The sequence below is a fragment of the Dromaius novaehollandiae genome, chromosome 8 (genome assembly GCF_036370855.1).
Source record: "Dromaius novaehollandiae isolate bDroNov1 chromosome 8, bDroNov1.hap1, whole genome shotgun sequence".
Taxonomy (NCBI): domain Eukaryota; kingdom Metazoa; phylum Chordata; class Aves; order Casuariiformes; family Dromaiidae; genus Dromaius; species Dromaius novaehollandiae.
This window is the reverse complement of record NC_088105.1, coordinates 28813935-28836537: the sequence shown is the minus strand read 5'-3', so window position 1 is coordinate 28836537 and position 22603 is coordinate 28813935. Positions and strand designations below refer to the sequence as shown.

The 22603-nt window shown below is 40.7% G+C and overlaps 1 protein-coding gene and 1 long non-coding RNA gene across 2 annotated transcripts in view; one reads left to right on the top strand and one right to left on the bottom strand.

Moving 5' to 3' along the window:
• The window catches only part of ST6GALNAC5 (ST6 N-acetylgalactosaminide alpha-2,6-sialyltransferase 5), a 69023-nt gene extending 46716 nt beyond the window's left edge, over positions 1-22307 (top strand). Inside the window, exons 3-5 of the mRNA XM_064516068.1 lie at positions 8737-9146; positions 14455-14562; positions 22021-22307. Of these exons, the coding sequence (XP_064372138.1) occupies positions 8737-9146; positions 14455-14562; positions 22021-22252 (750 nt within the window). The 3' untranslated portion in view covers positions 22253-22307. The remainder of the gene's footprint in view (positions 1-8736; positions 9147-14454; positions 14563-22020) is intronic.
• LOC135329048 (uncharacterized) lies at positions 9521-22321 on the bottom strand. The gene is made up of 3 exons (XR_010390245.1): positions 22219-22321; positions 17694-17719; positions 9521-16592 (listed from the first exon to the last, which is right to left on the bottom strand). It is a non-coding gene; the product is annotated as an uncharacterized LOC135329048 (long non-coding RNA).
• Positions 22322-22603: the final 282 nt, after the last annotated feature.

Below are 22603 nucleotides of genomic sequence, written 5' to 3'. Positions count from 1 at the left end.
AGGCTGGACATTTTTGAAACAAAGACCTTTGAACAACGGAATGAGGAACCTCATTTTTTTTCTTTTTACAGTGTACTTGAGTGAGATGGAGAAATACAAAACAAAATACATTCTAGAGAAAATTCTCTATAGGGTCAGGACTCTTCCTAATCAGACATTTGGTCTCAAACGTGGTCTGGCCCATGCTAAAGACTCGGCATGTTGCGTTGAAGTTGCCGTGTAGAAACCCAACGCCCTTGGAAAGGTTTGCCTGCGTCCTTGCAGCTCCTGGCGCACCGTTACCCTTTAGAGCTACGGCTCTCGTCGGGGTGCAGGTGCGTTTGGACGAGCTAAAGGGTGTCACAGCAAGACACAAGTGCTTTAAGTTGAAAAGGGAGGTATGGAGTTTAAGGATCAGTGATGCTCACCTTTAAAGCTAGGCTAGATAAAAGATGGCCCAGAGTGACCCTGTACAGTTTGAAGTATCGAAAACCTTTCACAGCCACGACAGGTGCAAAGGGAGCAGCCGAGGGCATATTTCCGTGAAGCGTTTAAACTGGGCAGAATTGTCAAAACATACCTAAACACACAAAAGAAGCAGCTGACTTGAAAACTTTCTGAAGCAAAAATCCAAACTGTTCAATAGCTTTTCTGTAGACCCTTGAAATAATGTGTTTTTGTAAAACTTCAGTGGTAAGTTTGCACAGTTGAGACCCCATGCTTGTGGCTTTATTGCATTTTAGTGCAAGCACTTCAGCTGCAGAACAAAAGTAAAGCAGTTTGATGTAATATGGATGTCTATTTGCACTCCTTTTAAGATAAACATTAGGCAATAACCATTTCTTTAGAGCCTGTATATTGTTCATATGATTTTCTCTTGTATAACAGCTCATGTTCATCAACGTGATACATTCCTCCCTGATTTTCCGGTTCTGTCTTTCATTGAGGATATTCTTTTCTTTCTCTGATTGCTTTTTCTTCTTAGGCCATTACTCTAGTTGATAGCTTCAGGTTATCATTGTATCCTATCTCCCTCTCCAATAAGCCTATGATTGATACTAATCTTCCTCATGGGACACATTTATAGGCTGCAGGATGGAAACTACTCGCTAAATCTTAGCTTTATATGTGCTGACAATTTGCAAGGTTGCACCTTATATTCAGTTCAGGTGGCTTAGGGGAAACATCAGCACCTTGTAATCATGCTTCCGAATAAGAAATGTGGTCCATATACTAAAAGTTACCTTGTTGGGTCCATATACTAAAAGTTACCTTGTTGCTCAGGCTCCTGTGCATCTCCAGCTGGTATTTAACATGTCTGGGAAGGGCCTGGTATCTATAGGTAGTCAATCTCCTGTAACCAAACTCATGCATTTCCTTTCCAGTGAGAGGAGCCATATTTTAATTAATCTAATGAAAGCTTTGACTAGCAGGCAGTCCCCTGAAAAAGAGTTAATGTGCCGGAAAACACTTCACATGAGCAGAAGACTCTTCATTGACTAATGTGCCTAACGGTACTTTTTCTAAGAAAATTATCCCAGTGAAAGCTTTACGGAGTGCATTTGTTTTTTTTTTTTATTATTATTTTTCTTTTTGTAATACAGCCTCGTGTTTTGGAATTGAATTAGATTTGCCTAAGGACCATTTGAAAATAGAATTATTGTATTTTTACTGCATGTTTTGTAGATGCCCATCAGTATAGCATCATGGAAGGCAAAAACACACCATTTCTCTGAGAAATAAAAACAAGGGCAGTGATCACTGGTCTGGTGAATGCATTTGCTGAAGTTTGGCTATTTCACTGTTCCTACTTATTAAATATCTGAAGGCAGAGTCCAGTTATTTAATTAACTCAGAAAAATCAATGGGAAATGAAGATGCTAATGTTTCCAATGTTTCCACAACATTTGCATATTCAAGCTCCACAGCCCAAGAAACAAAGAGAAATAATAAGAAATTCATTTGTTTTATCTTTTATCTTTTTAACCAGACATGTGTTTATCTTCATGAACAGACTTGCCAGACCTCTTTTGAATTGCAAAGTTTTGCTGCAAATGCTTGTTATTTGGATTTGCATAAGGATTAACAATGTTGGGGAAGTGGTATCTCCTAACCTTCTCTGTTTACTTGTGCGATATCAGTCATTGGGTTACAGTGTTTAAGGGCAATCAGTGCTTTTAGCTCAGTGGATAATGCAGTTTATTTTCATGGCAGATTTTCTAAAGCTCCAGAAGTTTACTTCAACAAAAATTATAAATGTATTTGCTCTGGGGATATTTTTCTTTTTAAGACCTCTCAGTACCTGCTAGCATAAAGGTTAAAGGATGAAAAGCTGTGAACCTTAAGGGGATGGGCTGAGCTGGCATGTGTAGTGTGGGATTTCAGCTGTGTTCCCTAGCTGAACATACATATGAAAACTGCATGGTCAAAGCAAAATCATGGCTTAGATCAGGACTTGGCACCACAACACCAAAACTCTCAGAGACCTGAGGAGGGCAAGTACCACCGAAGGCTGAAGCTGGTCCTTATTCTAAATCCTCCAGATGTTTTAAGTGTTTCAATACATTCTTTTTTGTTTCAGCTTTTTATATACAGAATTGTTACTTAAATTATCCCAATATACATCTGAATCATTCTTACCATTCAGAGACTAGCTTGAGAGCCTCATTGAATAGTGTGTCAGATAGATGGGCCTTGAAAATACTAAAGGAAATTCTCTATGCTTATATATTTTTCATTCTTATTTTCTTCTTTTCATATTATTATGATAGCACTGTTCCAACATCAATATATTACAAAGAAAAAGGTATCAGGGAGCTTACGTTATTTTCATGTGATCAGGTACCCCAAAGTACTTGTATTTTGGAAATCCTCACATGCACGGCTGTACTTCACTAATGAGACAGGTTGAGCCACACCAGGTTGCTGCGATGACTTAGAGACCAAAAGTTAACTTGGAAAATGAGAAGCTTCAAGGCTTCCATTCTACTTTAAGGTGATTGGCGGGAATTTTTTGAAGAGCAGATTTGGCCTTAGAGTCATCGATCTTCTAGAAAAAATATTGAGGAAGGAGGCATGGCTTTGGAAACAACACGGTATTGCTTGCTCGTACCTGCAGTGAAATGGCAATCATGGGCGGTTACTTCATGTAGGCTGAAACAATACTGTGCAAACCAGAGAAATATGAAGTCTAATTATTGCGGATGTGCTGCTGCTATAACGGGGAGCTTGAGCCACGCAGCCAGCTACAGGGCTGGCAAGGAGGCTGTGCGGGATGCCTGTTGTAGCGTATGGGGGAACACGTGCACACGGGGAGACTTCCAAACATAGCGTTTAAAGTACATAGCATGAAATAAACACATGAGGCGGCTGTGGACTGGAGCTTATGGATGCTTAAGAGAAAGGTATTAACCAGTTAAAAAGGACATCTTGGCGTCCTGCTGGAAGACGATAACCGCTAGAAGGATGCAGGCCTGGCTGCGTGTGTGAAGCAGCAGCTGCAGCTTGGTTTCCATGGATGTGGTTTGCTGGGCAGTTGGGCCTCACTGCTGCTGTGCCGACAGCGGTATTTATTGCATGCTATGAGTGGGGAAACCTGAGTGACGGAGGCGATGGCAAGAGAAGCTGGAGCCGTGCTGAGGGACAGGACTCTGTGAGCAGGAGTGGCCGTCTGCGATGAGCCAGCGGTACAGGGGGGCCCGGCGCACGGCAAGGGCCGGCGTGCCTGTCGTGACAGGGCCTCCCCTCGTGGCCGCTGGAGAGGGGAAGGAGCAGCCAGCCAGTCGTCCCCAGCCAGCCGCTTGTGAGAAACCCCAAACTTGCTCAAGGCTACAAGGAAGTACAAGGTTAGAGATGAAGCTGCCAGGAGAGAGTCTGCTGTTACTGGCCATGTGTTAGTTACTTGGTATATAGCACAGGCACTGTAGGAAGTAGGTAGTGTCAATGTGAAGCTCCTACCAATGAAATTCACTTCTGGAAAGAAAGAAGGAAGGAAAAAAAGGCAAGAAACTGCCGTGGAATGATAGGAAAGACAGGTATCTCCTGAACCAGTAAGATGACTTCTTTTAGTGTTCATTTGTACATTTTTAACCATAAATATGGCCCCATAGTGAATTCAATTGAAAATAGAAAACCTTGCCTTTCTTTACATCAGACTTATTTCTACCACTAGTTTTACTTTAGCGGTTGATTTGGGAGTCATTGTAGAGCAGGTCGTTGATATGGTAGTACACGGTGAAGACAACCTACAATTTTTCTTTCATTCTAGGTCAGACAGAAGACAACCATGCTGGTATTGGGTAATAACATGCAGTGTAAGAGGAAAACATAGCTGTCAAGTAATCCAGCTTTACGGCATGCTGTTAGTAGCAGCCATATTTCAGAGTTACTTGAGCAGTCTTGTTGATGTTTTGCACTTTGCAGTCTCAAATGTTTAGTTAAAGGTCATTCATCCATAAGAAATTTGGATATTCTTTAACCTTTCTTGGTGTCTCTTGCTTTCTGCCAACACACCTTGGAAATCATCTGTAATACTTCCAGCTGGGTCTACTAGGAATGCTTCCTGATCATGAAGGGACAGGGAGTCTTTTTCTCAGTAATGAGCTATTCTTGACTCCAGAATATCTGCTTTGGTGGTGGTGGGGAAAGCTGGGCAGGTCACTGCTGCCAAGATAAAATATGTTTTTTAAACTTCTAGAGAGGAAATTTCTATACTACTGATAATGGAATGATCTGAACACAGGGCTCTTGAAAGCAGGTCATTAAGTACTTAGTAGGAAAAAGTGTGTTTTCTAGTGTGCCTAATTTTACTGGAGGGAATTGTCTTGTTTTCTAACTCTTGGCTTTAAAATCGAAGGTCTTTTATAACAAAAAAAAAAAAAGAAAAGAAAAAGAAAAAATTGATCATTTGATTTCACCACAAAGAAAATAATTATCTCTAAGAGTAACATATTTTGAATGAAGAATAACATTTTTCCATTGATTTCTTTCAAGCAATAAAGTGTTTGAAAACAAAATTTTTCTATTGTTGCCCAACATAGATTTTACAGTCAATACAGAGCAGAGATTGCTTCAAATTGGAAAACACAGAAACAACTGTGCCATTGGTTTTGTGTTTCAGTTGGTTGGTTGGTTTTAAACAAACCAGAACTGTGATGTGGCAACCATACTTACTGGGGTTATATGAGCCAAAGTTCACAGGAGTCATTTTGGCCCATGGCACTTTCAGAAATGCCAGGTTGCACTTGCTTGTTATGGCCACCACAGTGCTGTTATGGGGTTTATCAGACCCTAGCAAGGTTCACCTACTCTCTTCACTGCCTTGGTATATCCCGTCCATCAGTGAAAAGCAGAGGTTGATTTTGCCATCTCCTGTGGTGCGAGCACACGGAGCTTGCTTTGGTAAAATCTCCTTTCTCCTTCTCCCAGCCTGTATTTTAGGTGACTGGAACTGAGAGAATTTGGACAATTTGTTTGGCTGATTCTTGGATCATTCACTGTCTAAGAAAGTGCCCTGAACGCTGATGTGACTTGTTTGTGCTGTGGAAGTAGCCATGTGCAGTGCCACCCTGTGCTAGGGGCTGTATGTGTAGTTCAGATACCCAGGGAAGTATGACTGGATATTTCACACGCGGTGAAGACGGTTGGTGACAATGATACCATTCAGTGTCAGCGGCTTTTACATGCGTTGTATGATACATCTCAAGGTAACGAACACAGATGTCATGAAACCCACCTACCTCTCACCCTAGCCCTTTTCTGAGAATTTTGAAGCGAGGCTAATGGCCTAACGATTGCATTCCCTACCTAAAAATAGAACCTGTATGTCTTGGGCTTGCTTTTTTGGGATTTGCTTTTTTTCCACATACCACTGTAATAATTACCTTAACAGAGAGCTTTCTGTGGAGTTAATGTTCGTCTGGTTTAATGGCCCCTGGTTATTCTCAGGCCATCAACTTTTCCCAGCTGGTCATCAATCCCAAAGAAATGTCTTGTGCCTCCATTATTATTGCTTAAGTACGTGACATTTGTGGTACAGCCATTGCCTCCCAATGAGATAATACTACAGCCAAAAGCTTTTTTCTCCTTGCTTTCAATATTGTGGAGGCATTATAAACAGCTGATACGAGAATGTGGGTGCGAGTTTTGTAGATTCGGACTAAATGAATCTGAATGAGGCCAGTGAAAATGACTTGCCCTGAGCAGCTACAAGGGATCAACCCTCATGCATCATTCAAGAATTAGTTGGGTAATACCTGAATGTTTCTGTAGGAAGAATTTTTAGCCAAAAGGAACAGTTTTGAAACAAGATCTGGGACAGATGTATTGGGGGTGGGGTGGGGGGTGTTAATATTTTTCTTCTTGCAGATGTTGAGATTTCTTATCCCCCCCCCCAAAAAGTTTCCACAGCTCCACTGATGGTTGCTCTTGTTTCCTGACAATTGATAGTTTCCCTTTAAAAGAAGCAGGTTAAGTTGTAACTCAGTAGGCTAGAAACCAGCAGAGATTGTTAGGTGAAAATGTCTTGCTGTGTGGATATTCAAACCCATGTGAGTTAACGGTGGTGCTGAGCACGTTTCCTTTAACCTCATTAGCACTTCATCTTGCTTTTCCAAGCATGATGGTGGAGCAGCTAGTTCACCTTAGAGCCTTTTGCTAGGTAATTCATCAAAGTGGCAGATGAAAGCCTGAAGGAAAATACATGTAAATACTGTGTTAGGAACCTTGGCTCACGAAGGCATGAACATTTCTACCCATATCATTAGCTCTGGATTACAATACATATAAATGAAAGAAAATGGACTTTATTGTTTGGAGAAGATGGGGATATAAAGCTTATTGGTTATGTCATTATGCAAATTGCCTACATTTTTAGTTATTTCATCTTTAATGAAAAAGCACATAATCATTCATTAGCTGTTCTCACAGAAAATAAGCTCAGACTGCACCTATGAAACTACATCCTATGTATTCTTTCAGAAACTTTAGAATTAAAAATAAGTTATTTAAATTAAACAACCCCTTCAAATACTGGAGACCAAAGCATTCTCAAACAGGGGACTGAGATTGTCTTAAAACCTAGGCTATGTCTTGTTTTCCATTTTAGTGTTTTAAGTTGTACATCGCAGCACACTCATTTAATCATTTCTTTCCTATATACAAGTTGTTGATTACCAAGTATAATAATATGTCACTATAGTCTCATTTCTAATAAACTTACAAGTTTACATTTGGAGGTATGCTAGCTCTGGTTGTAATGGCATGGACAACTAGTTGCCATGTGGAGCCACAGAGTTTGATCTCAAGAGGTGTCAGGGACTGTGTTGTCACAGGTGGTTTAGGTTGCTAGCATCCTCCAAAACCAACAAATACTCTTGAGTCCTTAGTATGTTACGGGATCAGGCCAATGCGCAGCAGTGCTGGTGCCGACTGCTCTCAGCATATTGTGTCTGATAGGGAGCCTTCAGAATTAAATAAGCCTGTTACACTCCAGAAAGGTACCAGCACCTGAGTCTCCAAGGAAAAGTAACTTTATGGTTAATGATGAAAATGAAAGAAAAATCTGATAGACCTCCACAGAGGATCCAAATGTTCTTCCAAGAAACCTAACACTGGTGAGAAAACCACAGTTCAGTTTGGTGGCTTTTCTTCCTCTTCTGGAGAGCCATTATAAATCAGGTCAGGACATGGACGGAGACAGGCAGTGAGACCACTCCATTCTGCCTATGCAGGGGACATAATCTCCATGTTCTGCAGTCACATGTTACTGTTCTTAAATGTGGCAAGGTTTTCTTTCAAAGAGCCCCGCTGAGGAGGCACACCCTCAGACAGTCTTTGCATCCCTGTTTACTATGATCTTGTTAGGAATTAGCACTTTTGGGATGCTGTTAGATAACCCATTTCCCCTCTTTAGTTCTCATGCTGAGCAGCAAATACACTTCCAGGCTCCTCTTATTGATATATATTGGTGGCATATTTCAGTAATGTGATTTATAATGCATTTTCATTTTCATGAAAGCTTATTTTACTTTCCTGATTCCATTAGGTCAGGCACTCACTGAACAGACACCTCCTGTTCCATTTTATTGTATAACTTTTAAACATGACCTGACAAGCTAGAAAAAGTTCAGAGTACTAACTCACTGTCATGTAAAATATATGCACACAGTAATGACCAGCTCTGCCTGTTGAGCCACAACGAAGGAGTGAGAGCATCATAGCAGTTGTGGTACGCACTTGGAAATGGTATGGAAGGATTGGACCAAGTTTCCCCCCTTAGCAAAATGCCCTAAACTTGGGGTTGAAAAGTTATTCACACTTGTGCTCTCTAGCGCTGGGCTTATGAATAATTATTTCCTGCAAAAACTGGAAGAGGAGGAATCAAAAATACTCTTATTTTGGCTCATTTATGGTACGTGGAAGAAGTACAGTCCTAGGCAGCAAGGAACAGGAATTATGGTATATGAAGGTTGAACAGCAGATGAAAGGAGGATTTAAACAGTGAACTTGACTTAGCTCTAAAAGGGAATTTTGTTTAAGGGCCAGACACTTACACCTCCATTTCCCCATCTACAAAATGGATAGATAATAAGTCCTATTTATTTGGGAACACTGCTGGGAGAGGTTTATGTAAAGTCCTCTGAGATTTTTTTGTTCTAGAACATGCCATGTACATGTAAAATATTAGTTATAGTCATCACTTACATAGTGAATGGGAAGGTGTTTACAGCTAATTTTGAAGTATGTATGTCTTTGCAGCCTTTAAAAATGCACTGCAAGAGTTGTGCATTGGTAACCAGTTCTGGACACCTTCTGGGAAGTAAACAAGGTGACAAAATCGACCAGACAGAGTGTGTAATACGAATGAACGATGCACCTACTCGAGGTTACGGAAAAGATGTGGGAAACAAAACAAGCCTTCGAGTCATTGCACACTCTAGCATTCAGAGGATTTTACGAAATCGCAACGAACTCTTAAATATGAGCCATGGAGCTGTATTTATCTTCTGGGGTCCTAGCAGCTACATGAGGAGAGATGGAAAAGGCTTGGTGTATAACAACCTGCAGCTGATGAATCAGATACTGCCTCAATTAAAAGCATATATGATTTCTCGCCACAAGATGCTTCAATTTGATGACCTTTTTAAACGGGAAACCGGGAAAGACAGGTGAGAAAACTTAGGTGGATATATTTGGGGGAAGTCATACTGTGGTAAAATAATGTAGTTTATATGCATCGATTTCAGAGCGGTTCAGAGGGAACATCATACCCATTAAATACTCTACTTCATGAGTTGTAATATGATATGACATACCAAGTAACATCACTTGTAACATAGGTAAAAAAATATGCATCAAAATAATTTACATTGACTATTGCCTCATCAACTTATAATACCAGAATCAGGATGTACTGTTTATATATCCAAAGAGGTAGGAAATGTTTAAATCTCACTTTGGGGTAATATACCTGAAAGTCTTCTACTGATTCTGAAAAATCAGAATGGATAGGTTATGTTTTATTGTAGAGGGAATGCCATCATTCTGTGAATTATAATAGTTGTTTATTGAATTTAAGCATTCTTGGAACATTGCAGCTGTAAAGCTTCTTGTAAAACAAATAAACATTATTCATACATTAGGTGCTTCTGAACAGTTCATCTTACATTTCCAACTGGGAAAAGGAAAGTTATTATGATAGTTACATCTTTATGAGACTGTTTATGACTTGCAGGCTGATCTTCAAATCAAATTTTTAATAAGTGACCCACTGCAGGACTTGAGCATTTTCACATATAATGTTTGAAAACTGGCATTTAAGCCAAAGATTTCCTAGAGGGAAATACTTTTATTTTTAATGAACTCATATTTTCTACATACTAAATATGCAGCTGTAAGAAACAGAACGGGGTCCCCACTTCGGTACAAATGAAGAGGTAGGTTTATTGTGCAGTAACTCATGGTAAAATTCTGTGTCTTCACAAATACTACACATGCACACTACAGCCCAGCAGCTGGGCTTGATCTTCTGTGGGTAGGGAGGACTCAAGAGCACAGACTTTGTCTCCTGGGCGGCATGGCAAAGGCAGAGCCAGTGACACAGTAAACTGTTGCATCCTATTAGCTGATGGGGTGCAGCTTTGCTTTGCATTTGCTGTCTTTGTCTGTCATATGCCATGTGCTTTGCTTGTAGAGCTCTGTTCAGGCACAGTGGATCACACTAAGTATCTAAATTCTCAGTCGACCTACACTAACACTAGCGTGCACAGTAACTATTCAGGTCTTACCATTAAAGGCCCTTTCCTCTTCATCTTGAAATCTATGCCTGTGAATCTCTTCCTTTGCGGGAACTAGGAGGAAGGATAACAAGGGGAGATACCCTGCCAGCTCAGCTGTGCTAGAGTCTTTTCCAGATTTGTTCATCCAGAGCGGAGCAAGTGAGGCTCTTATAATCTGTGAGAATTAAGCAGATTATCCGTATGCCCAGTATTTAGAGGCGTTCAAGTACGCAGAGCTGCAGCAGAGCTGCAACATGGACTACCAGCAGCTCGAAGGCCCAGGTGCTGCAGGCAGGGAAGTGCATGCTGCCTCTTTTGTCCCTGGATTACTCTTGTAGCGTAGCACCACTTGCAGTCCCCTGTTTTGAGGAGTGGCTTACATCCTCTGCTGCAGCCTGACCAACTCTGCGGTGGGCAGCCAGGATCCCAGTCCCTTCCTGACACTGGCTTTGCAGTTGGTGTTTTCAGGCAAGCTGCTGCTTCTAGCTCTGCATCGCCTGGCCAGAGCAGACCTATAGCTGTGCACCCAAGAAAAGCATTTCTCCCCCTGTGCAGGCACCAGGCCCAGTTTCGAGGAGCTTGAGACTTTAATGGTGTTATCACAGGCTACCTCAGGCTCAGTCATGGGCACCCTAAACTCCCAGCGTGAATCAAGGGCGCTTGAATACTAGCAAAATTCAGCTTCATAAACAGGTCCTGCTGCATTTAGGAAATTGCATGCTCTGCTGTACAGCAACTGCTCCTTTAGAGGGCACATACAGCATACTTGAAGGACTAAGATGATGTTTAAAACAAGAGATGAAAATAAACGAATAGGCAGCACAGAGAAAGAGAGAGAAGACTAAAAGAAACATGGGTAGTAAGGAATTTGTAAGGAGAGACAATGTACATGGCTGTGGGAGCAGGAGCAGAACATTGTACAGCCCAGAGTGTTCACCCCTCACTGGGAGGTTTCTGCTGAGCTCTCCACGTTAGTGCCTACAAAATACTAAGGAGGGAGAGGGAAGTCTGACTGCAAGGTTGCCATAATCAAACCATTCATTTCTGTCTTGAAAATGATGAGAAAAATGTAATTGGATGTATTGTGCCTTATGAAAAAAAAGCTGATTTTAAGATGAAGGGAAACCTTCAGAAAATATTGCTAGTTAAATAGTATAGTGAATGACAAAGGCTGCAGAGCAATATACTTGGTTTTATAAAGTAACTGTACTTGAAAATAACTTTATAATTGAATAAGGGTGCATTAAGAAAATATGATTCAGAACCAATATTATAGTAATTAGATAAAGGAAGCATAAATGAAATAACTGCAGGAAGAGTATTTCCATAGAGATTATAAATGAGATTTGGTGGAGCAGAAAGGCCTTTAATTGTAATTTAGTGTGCACTACAGAATTATCAGCACTGTGTGTTAGTTCATCATATAAAAGAATATCTGATAATTCCCTCTAATAAGCACATGACAGTTCTTCATATTCTTTCATTACAGCTGATAAGGTATAAAAACAGTATCCTTTTGTTGGAATCTTGTTCAGATCTTTCATGAAGAGGCAAGACACTGTAACCCTGGTTCTATACTGCTGTCCTACAGAGGTGGTATTTGAAGAGGCTAGATTGCTACTTGAATAGGTTTTTAAATCTTTATTCCATTGTTTGGCTTTTAAGCTAGTTTATTTCAAATCAGTTATTTTCCTATTTATTGAAAACAGTAAAGGACAAAATAACTGCATGTAGATGGCACAAAAACAGACCCCGCATACAGCCTAAATAGCTCTCCTGACCTGGGCAAAGGCTAACCACTTAGATCATGGTCTAAGTGTAATTGTTCTCTCAGTTTTGGAAAGTACAGTCTTAGTCACCTGAAACAATGGCCTTGTGCGTGCTCCCAAGTACGCTAGCCTGACTAAGTACCTAAATTGCCTAGTGATTCATAGGCTCAAAAACTCTCAAGTGGCAGGAAAGCAAATTTTTAAGCTTTTCCCTGCCTTTCCCATTTCTAATAATTTTGAGACAGAAATTACTTACTGTTTTGTATCATTGCAGTGCCTGAAGGCCTCTGCCGAGCTTACGACTCTGCTACTACACTGTGACAAATTGGTCCCAAAAAGAGCTTAAGTGCAAATTCAGAAAAGAAGTAAGGCCCCATGATTTGGACTAATTAGATGCTTAAATCACAGCATGTTATTCTCAAAATGCTAGCTTAGCCTGAAAGTCTGTATGTCAGGTGCACCAAAGACATACAAGTACTTTTCAGGAGCTCATGTATTTACCAGGTGTCCCACAAAGGACTGGATGGGCTACTTAGGCTCCCCCAGCATCCTTTGGGCCTTTTTGGTTAAAAAATTCCCTTGTGTTTACAATAGCCTCTTTCACTGAGCAAAAGGGAGACCTTGGTACTAGATGTTTCTCAATCTGAGTGTGTTTAAAACACCTTCCTCCTACTGCACAGGAGGTGACCAGTTCCAAACCAAGCATTAGCTCAGGCATCTGCATGGTATGATCTTGCCTGCTCATTTACGATACTAGTGATGATGGCACTTGCTTGCAGTGGGTGTCCCGGCTTCAGGGCCCTGCTTCCAGGACTGTTTTGCATTCAGCTATTACAGGATAAATTGCAAAGGAGGGACTGGGATTGGGGTCAGGACCTTGGCTTCCCCAGGTGAAGGCTCTGATGTAGAACATCATATTCTCTTACATGCTTTCTTTGGGTTTACCAAATTTCACAGAGGTCAGATATGGGTATCCTGGAGTGGGGTTAATGTAGGTTCTGTATTAGTACTATTGGATGCAGCTTGTGTGTCATACAAGAGCTCTGCAATGGCTCAGCTTTAGTAAGATGTGAAATAAGTGCCAGCTACTATGACAGTCTGTAGTCAGGAATATGAGGCTGTCTTTTTGGGAAGCAGATAACATGAGCTTTAACTTCTCCTTCTGAGGTGCTTCTCTAAATGAGGGACTAGCCATGAGGGAGACCTGCTGCTTCCTCTTTTAGTGGTACTTCAGAGGAGACCTTGCAGGGGATTTGTTTCCCTGATTCCAGAAGAGGACTGAGGGCTGTGACCCATTTCTAATAGAGCTGCCTGACTTAGGCCTGTAGGGGTGTCCCACCGTTTGCTACTGCACCTTTAGGGTGCTCCTCACTGGCATTTCCTTGGCGATCCCATTCCAAGACCGCCAGCTCTCCCAAGGCATACAGGCTGGGTGGGAACTTAACGCAGGACTGGGAACTTCAGTGCATGTGCCAGGCAACCAGTGACCGTTGTAATACCTAGTTCCTATACACTAAACAGCAATGACAAGCAAATGCGCAGAAGTGTACTGTTCCCATTCTGCAGGTAAGGACCTGTGAGATGGCAAAATTTAAGCCCAGATTGTAAACATCTTATATTTGTGAACAGTTACTTACCTAAAAGCACCTACTGATTTTTGCATAAACACTGCTGTGATCGGTTGTGCTTCTTTTAACGCTGTGTCGTACCTGCGGAGCAGGCCAGGACAGAAGCTGCCTGAGAGGGCTCCCTGGGGTTGTCCCCCCGCATCCCTTCCCCACAGTCCAGGCTCCCCCGGGGCAGGAGCGGGACGCAGGGCCCGGGAGGAAGGTTTCCCAGGTTGGCTCGGAGACAGGCACAGCTGCAGCTAGCACAGGAGTTTCGTGCCAGCCGCCACAGTGAGTGTCTGGGCGTGTGGAGGACTGGATGGCTGGGAGCATCCAGAAACCAGACCAGGGAGGGGAGGATGTGACTAGACTGAGCACTTGAGGCCAGATCCTATTCCAGGAGACGACCTCCTCTATATGGTGTGGAGGCAGCATTTTAAACAGCCCTCTTCATCCCCTGAGATATGTCTTCGTGAACATTTAGTGAGTCTAGATGTGTGATATTTTCCAAGTACATTACTAGCAGAAGAATATAAATATAGGACATGAAGTTTCAGTCACTTAAGGTAAACTTATCGAAAGGTCAGCTAAATATTAACATTGCTGTGCCCAAAATTAATTGCAGCAAGGGCCGTTTCTGCATAGATTAGTCCATTGACAGTAGACACGAGTAAAATCATTAAAAGATGAATGAGCCAAAGTAGTCTTGGTTGCCCAATTTTCATAACCTTTCATAAAAATGAAAAAAATGCCCAGAAATTGCTTCAGCTATCTCAAGAATTATTTGTCAGCCTAGAAACTTAATTATGTTTTTGCTTTCAGGAAGATATCCAACACTTGGCTTAGCACGGGCTGGTTCACAATGACTATCGCATTAGAGCTGTGTGACAGGATAAATGTTTATGGCATGGTGCCACCGGATTTCTGCAGGTAGGCTTTATTTCAGAACCATTATTAGCCAGCAAGGTTGAATGTTATAGATAAATATCCGAATCTTTAATTTTTTTCTGTGAAATGTGTCTTCAGTCCTCTTAAAGCTATTAATTAACATGTCCCAAAATCTGATTCTGAAAGCAACAAACACCATTTAATTATGTTATATAAAAGTGGGTTTTTTTTGTAGTATGGGAGAATTAATCCATCTTGTTGGGGTTTTTTAGCTTCTGAATATTTATCACCTAAAAATAATGTAATAATTGGCATGAAATTAATCTGAAAAAAGGAGTACTGGAAAATATTACTTTTAATTTTTTTTTAAAGGTTCTCCCTGCCCCTTAATGGAGGAATGGAGTTTTCATAGTGACTAGTTTCTAAATCGATCTTTTTACGTAAACAAAATGAAGATTGTTGTATGTGTCACATAAATTCCAGTCTTCCAGTAAACTGGCTTACTGAATAATCTCCACAAAAAACATAATTTGTTCCTGCAGGATAGATAGTCCTGTAATCACCCATTCTTGTCATGCAAAACGCGGGTTACAAATGATACAAGCAGCACACAAATTCTGTCAGTGGCAGCTCAGTGACCAGTTCACGCTATAATGGTTTGCACAGATTTTACAGCTCCGTTATGCCTCAGGCCATATTCAGGACTCAGGCCTGAGGTGCTGATTACCACTTCACTATGGGTCAGTGATAGGAAACCAGTCTTCCAGACTCCTCATACTGGACCAAAATCATGTTAGTCACATGATGCAAAGCACCCATCCAGTATGAAATTCATATGAATTTGTTTGCATCAGCAGTCCTTATGCTGAATTAAGCATCATCTGTCCTTCCATTACTAGGCCGAGCTCTCTGGCCTTTCAGAGAAATGTGGCCATGTGCCCATCTGACCTGTAACGTTTCATCGCCTCCTCCTGAACCCCGTCTCACTAGGAGGTACTTACTTTCCTGAATTTTCTCTTGCAAATTTAGTGACCTCACTGAAGTCTAGTTCATTAGTGAGATGCCTTTCAGGGGCAAGGGGCACAAGGCTGCAGTGACAGGTTAGTTCATCTATCATAAAAATAGGATTGTTTGATTTTCTTCTTCTGAGTACCAGCAAGGATGATTCAGGCATCTGCATTTTGTCCTGGGCAAAAAGAAGTAGAAAGCCCTGAAGAAATTACAATATCAAATGTCAAGCCTAAATTCCACTTTGTGAGAACTTCTACAAATTATAACAGAACATTGAGATGACAAATGCAGTAATGTACTGCCAGATTTCAACATGAATCCTCCAAGGAAAATAACAAACTAGATCAGATAGTCCAGACAACATAAATACCTGCTGCAGCACAGCACTTCAGTTCCCCTGTTGTTCAGTTGGCCGAGACGCTCATCTCCAGCTCCTGTGCTGAAATGGTTATGCCCCTGGCATCACTACAGTGACTGCTCTGTCTTGCTTGAGGCTGTATTCCAGTGCCACATGAAAGTAATTCTTAAACTGATGAACTAAAAATTGCAAGTCAGTGTAAAACAAGGCACAATCCTTACTTTCCAAGCAAGCGTCCCTACTTGTTAAAGCCAGATTGGCTTAGGTAGGTATACTTAGTCAAAAACAAACAAACAACAAAACTGTTTGAGAGGCTAAAATTGTCACTGAGATTGTATGAAAGGCTTTCATAGAATGAATACACTCTAATCAAGTGGGTATAATATTAAATTATAACACAAGAAAGACAGTAGTCAATCCTACTATTGAGAGTTACAGTTAATGTTTATAGCCAGTATAACAAATTGTAACATAAAAGTTCACTTATCTGGTCATAAAAAGGGAAAAAGCTGTTTCTTAAAATCAAAAGGATATGAAATGTCTTTAGGTTTGGTTTATTCCTCAGCTGACAAAGAGGAAAACTGTAGTGGCCAAGCCTGGAAAAAGCCATCCATGAAGATCTGTAAAAGGGATATGTTGCCATAAATGGAAATTACCTCTTTCAGTTTGTTCTTTATCCAGTAAGAAGTTAGAGGAGTGCTTCCTTTCAAAGAAATAAGACAAAAAGATAGAATAGTGTAAGTCAAGAAATACTCTGTAAATGGCTGTACTTTAAGCTAGACTTCTATGGTTTTCATTCAGATGAAATACAAATTTACCATTTAAAAAAAAAAAATCCCTAACACCTCTCTAATTGTGTCTGAGATGATATAGATACAAGTATATTTTATTTGCTGTGCAACTAAAGAATCTAAGATTTAAAAAAATCTAATATTCTTATTTCAATTCAGGTTCAATGTCACCAAATCTACAACTTCAGCAGTTACCCATTATTTTTTAAGTATTAATTTGTGGAGTAAGTAATGAGTGTGAGAGGAATCACTGTCAGGGAACTAAATTAGTATCACATTGGTAACATGAAGGACATCTCAAAGGTATCATGAATATCATACTGTTGACTCTGCTACAAAATATTAGCTTAAGATCATTAACCAAATTGCTTCCTGCCCAGGCAGGAAAAACAGTCCAGCTACAGGAGCGTGCATTACAGACTAAAAAGATTTGTCACTATTAATTGCAACAATGTGTTTTAGATTCATTTCTATTTACTTTCACTGGATATTGATTTTATAGTTGAACTGGAATTGGTGACCTGATTATTGTGAATTTCTGAGTATGCTGCAGCAAAGCCGTATGTAATATTGAATCTCTTTACTTGGCTACACACTTATGCTGGACTGTATTAGGGGTTAATGGCTTTGATACTGCTCGCATGCTGTTAAATACATCTGACTTGCACATTCTAGAAATAAGGTGAAAGCCTTTGCCAGCATGCACATTGCAGAGATTTTTGTAGAGAGTGTGTGCACACCTCTCGCTCTTTTATCACAAGAAACAAGGAGGAAAAGTCATCTTGCTGTATTATTTTCAGTGTGCAGGGATCCAGTCGTAGCCTCTGCTGGAGCAAGCCAGTACCCCAGACAGGCAGCGTTTCCCTCTCGGGGCTTCCTTAGCAGCCTGCACCACGCATGGGCAAGGACTCCTGACCTGGGCCATCACGGATTTTCCTTTTCCCCGCACATCAGTAGCCATCCTGCACAAACAGCACTACAATTCCTGAATGAGCTACAGTGCTGCCACTTACTTTGCTCTGCGGCTGCTCAGCAGCATCTGTGGAAAGGACACAGACAAGCCTTAATGCAGTTTGTAATGACACCAGCCCCTGTCTATCTGAATATCTATCTCCTTAGGTATTTCCACCAAGGAGAACTCGAGGCGGTAGTGAGAAGAGCCCTCTTGTGCCTTCGTTCTCTTCATGGGCCTGCCGGAGCTCACAGGCCCTTAAAGCTTATTCAGAGCCTTATTTTAACAGATATGAATATGGAGCCAGATCATTTTCCTATGGAGAATTATTTGACTGCCAGGCCATTTCCCATCTGTGATAATTTGCCTGCAAATTGGCTTTTGAAATCCTTTAATTTATTCCTTTGGGCACAGCTTTTAAATCTAGTGTTTTCTTACCTCCCTCTCCTCACTTTCATTTGCTTTAAATCAAGTGCAAAAAAGCAGTTGTTGCTAGTCACACTTGCTGGGCTTTATTTGGGGGGGGGGGGGGGGGGGGGGGCGGGTGGAAGGGGGGAAGTGTTCATAAGATTTTAAACTCCAGCTGTGTGGCAGATAGTCATGCCCTTTAATCCTCACACCCCCATCTCACCTCATTACCTAGTAACTGCTGCATTGTTTGGCTTTGTGTAGCCAGAAAAAAATGTATAAGGAGTTCAGCAAAACTGGCCTTGAAAGAAGGTCAATGAAATGGGATACCAGGAATAGGAGGCAAAAAATTATCCAGAAATCTTCATAGTCCTGGTGTAGCGCCTTGCCCATCACCCAACATGATAATGACATTTTAGTCACCCTTCAAAATATGAATTCTTTTACAAAGCAGGTGAATACATATAGTTTTGTGGGCTGATTTATAAACGCTTTTAGTTTGTAAAGGAAGAGGTTGACTAGAACGTGGTATGGGATGGCCTTATTTTTCTGCTTTGTTTCTTTTGAGGCAAACACTGTTTACTGTATTTTCAGCTTTCAGTGTGGGTGGACACCATCTGTGGGAAAATGTGCACCGAAGTGGCAAAGAGTCGATGATTGACACTGGGTACAAGCACTTACGCTGCTGCTGTGCTGGCAGGCTATTAGGCAGGCAGTATAGTATGTTTTACAAAGGACCTTCCCTAGATTCCTCCCAGCTGTGATATTAATATGCATGCAAAGTCTGACAAAATACTGATTAATGTCCAGTATCAGTCAGTGATAAAACAGCATCTGTTTTAATGTTAATAAATGAGGTGGCAAGCAATTTCCTTATAGAAATTACTCATGCATTTCATTTGCTGGTGACACAAGCTAATTGCAGAGTTAGAAGATAACACAGTGCAGTTAAATTGGATTATGGTGCAGTTACTCAAGCCAGAGTTCAAATCTCAACCTTACTTTCATGAAATCTGGGGGAATCCAGAACACCCATGAAAGGAGAACAACTTCAGACAATTCTTTCTTGATACCTAACTGCCTTTCAGAGTTCCTAAATCCAAAATGTGGCATTTTTTTAGCCTCAGAACCTCAGTCAGTCCCAGACAGGCCTGAAATCATCAGCACCTTGATTTATATGTTGGCATTCTTCCCCAGTTCAGCCAGTGAAACTGAGTACGAGCCTTCACAGCACCTGTCAGTCAGGGCCTGAACCCAACAGCACACCTGGACCATGCTCCTCTGCCTCTCTTGCTGGCCAGGCCCCATGCAGCAGCTGTTTCTGGAATATTTCTGCCAGGACAATGCACAAAATACAGTGACACCCTATATCCTTGAGCTAAGGGCATCTACTTGGGATACTCCGGTTTTAGCTTCAGTACATTTAATGGAATTTGGAGTCCCTGTCTTCAAGAGGGAAATCCACTGCTGAAAATCCATCATAGCGTATTGATAGCATAATGGATAAAGCCCTACTGGGAGGTACAAGCGTCAAAATCGTGCTTCAGAGAGGCAGCAGGAAGGGTATAACCCTCAGCAAATACTAAGTTATGTGGGAGAAGGAGAAGAAAAAAGGACCACTATGAAGCCTTCTCTCTTTCTCCTTCCCTCCCTCTGAACCACATGCACACAGACCACCACCCCTGTATCCTTTGGATTTTGTGTGGAAAAAAAATTCCCAGAGTTCCTACAGATCCTTAGAGGGAAATCTGATTCCGGTCAAAGTAATCACCAGGATCCGCTGTTACTTTCAACATGCAGCAAAGGATGAGGGAAGGGCTGTACCACAATCCCTATCCTGTTTTGTGTGCTTCTCGTGCGTGCTCTGCAAACCTAGCTCAGGCTTACTGTATTGTCCATAGTCATAGTTTGCAACTACTACTTTTTTGAAAAACAAGAGAAAAACTCTAACCAAATCTGCCAGGAGGTATCAGGGCCAGCAACTTTATGGGCTCGCTTTGCAGTACTGGGCTGTGAGCAGGTAACTCATTTCCACTGTGACTGCATTTATTCAAAGTCTTCTGGAGGTATGATTTCAACTTTACTAATCTTTTTTTTTAAAGCAGTGAATTTCCACACAAGAGGAAAATCCAGCTTCTGTACAGAAAGGATGAGTGATCTAAATGAAAGACAGATGCCTATTTGTTTAGTAGTTTTTAAAAATAAATCACATTAAAATGTATCCTGTTACATTTATAATAACCAAACAATTCATTTAGAAGATAATAATAAAAGGTTCAATGTATCAAAAAGTGTGTGAAAATTTAATTGAAGATTGAGATCTAACAGTCTGCACTTTGGTGGTAGCTAAAAAAAAATCTATTAAATACATATATGAAAGGATATTTTTTTAAATTTTAAAAATATGCTCTTTTAGATAAGGTATTAAAGGATTTCCTCTTGTTCTCATATGTATTCCAGGGAGAGTACATACTGTAAATTTAGGATCCATCTTATTTTAGAAATGCAATTTTATTGTTATGCTAGTGTAGTAAGATTGATCACACTGATGTTACTAGGAAGCTAGACTGATTGAATTAAAATGTTAATCTCAGGTGCAAATGGAAAGCAGCAGCAGTATCATACATTACCATTGCAAATATAATATGGATATTTGTAAAATAAGAAAAATTAGAGAATTGTGTAGGTGACAGAATTATATAATAAAAATAATGATCAGGACAGAATACTGACAGACTGTGGATGCATTCAACTGAAAATAGCTCTTCAAAAGGAAGATAAACTCAGTATTAGAGCCGACAACCCTGACTCTGCATTAACTTTCTTGCTCTGTATTAGGGTTCTGTTCAGCTCAGGTTTTAACACAGAGCAATTCCAAGGCTGCATTAAGTGGTAGTATTTGGATTAACTTTTGGTTATCCTTTTTTACACCCAAAATATTTCGTTGGTAGTAACTGTGGCGATCTGGCACATAAGCTTTACACTAACTCTGCTGTGGCTTGGAAAATGTCATTAGAATTGGGTTATTCTGTCTGGACAGTTATATCTCTTTCAGTGTTTGATAGAAACAGTTATTTTGTATATGAGTTCTTGTCAGTCCAAAATACTTGTGCCCAAAGTAAAAACACAAAGGGTACAGTTTAATACAGAGAATAAATAAGGCAAAAGGAGAATGATCCGCTCTGGTTTATATTACAAACATAATACAAAGGCACCTTTTCAAGCATGTACGATCAAAATATTGAGGTTAAAACTGTTAAAATGATCTTTGTCCTAAGTACCTAATTGCTCTTAGGATTGTCCTATGTGTTATCACATGGGTACAGCATCTCCTGCAGGTTAATGCTGATGGCTCACAAGGTCAAAAGGATACTACGGGTGAACAGCTTTAATTTTTACCTTACATACATGAAAGTTTCCATTAAAAAAAAATCAAAAAGAACTCATGTGCATTAGATCTGTTTGATTATAAACCCAGCAACAGCAGGCTGTATCACCACTCTGACATGCAGATGTGCTAATGAAGTTGTGCAGTCACATCCTTCTGCACCATGCTGGTACATTCACCTGAGCTGAAGTGACACAGATAACCTCCTCCCCTCTGTCTTTCCTTTCCCTTTCTTCCCTCAGTTCAGTAAATGCCACTGCAAGGCTTTTTACAAGTCACAATGTAGATGTGAATCTCTTTTAAGCAGTGTGCTTCAAATTTCAGGATAGTAACACAGCCCTGTGGCATTCTCCCTTATTTGTGAGTTACTGCTGTTCTGTATTTTACAGGGAGGAGGGCGTTAAAAGAAAACAGCAGAAAGAGCAAATTAAAAACCTTTGCCCCATTCTGATGCATTAAATATGCAAGAAAAATACAGATAGCTAGAAATTTGGTTTAACTAGGAGAAAAAGCTCAGCTTATTAAAGATAGCATCTTTTCAATCAGTAAAAAGGAACATCTGGGGCTTCCATCTATTTTCTTTCTTCCACAGGGATCCTAATCATCTTTCAGTACCTTATCATTATTATGAACCTTTGGGACCTGATGAATGCACAATGTACATTTCCCATGAGCGGGGCCGAAAGGGCAGCCATCATCGTTTCATCACAGAGAAACGAGTGTTTGAGAACTGGGCACGGACATTCAATATTCACTTTTTCCAACCAGACTGGAAACCAGAACCACTTACTGTAAATCACCCTGAGATTAAAATGGTGGGCTGAAGGATGAACACAGAAGACTGCAATCACAGTCACCTACTGTATCAGCTTTCAGGGTGTTGGACCTTCTGGGACAGCAAGGCAACCTAGATGAGAAGAGTAACAGGATTTGCAGATGAGAACTGCAACAACAATCAGGAAGTTATGAGGGAGTATATCAAGAGTACCTTGTGTCAAACTGTAAATTAAACCAGTATATAGCCTTCTCTGGCCATCTGACTTCCTGTATGTGTATGTGATTTGTGAAAAACAACTTGAGTATCATTACGGGATGGTTAATCATTATGGTTTTTTAAAGTACAATGCCACTGAATTTTCATAGTGAAAACTTACAGTACTTATTTAATGGAGGTT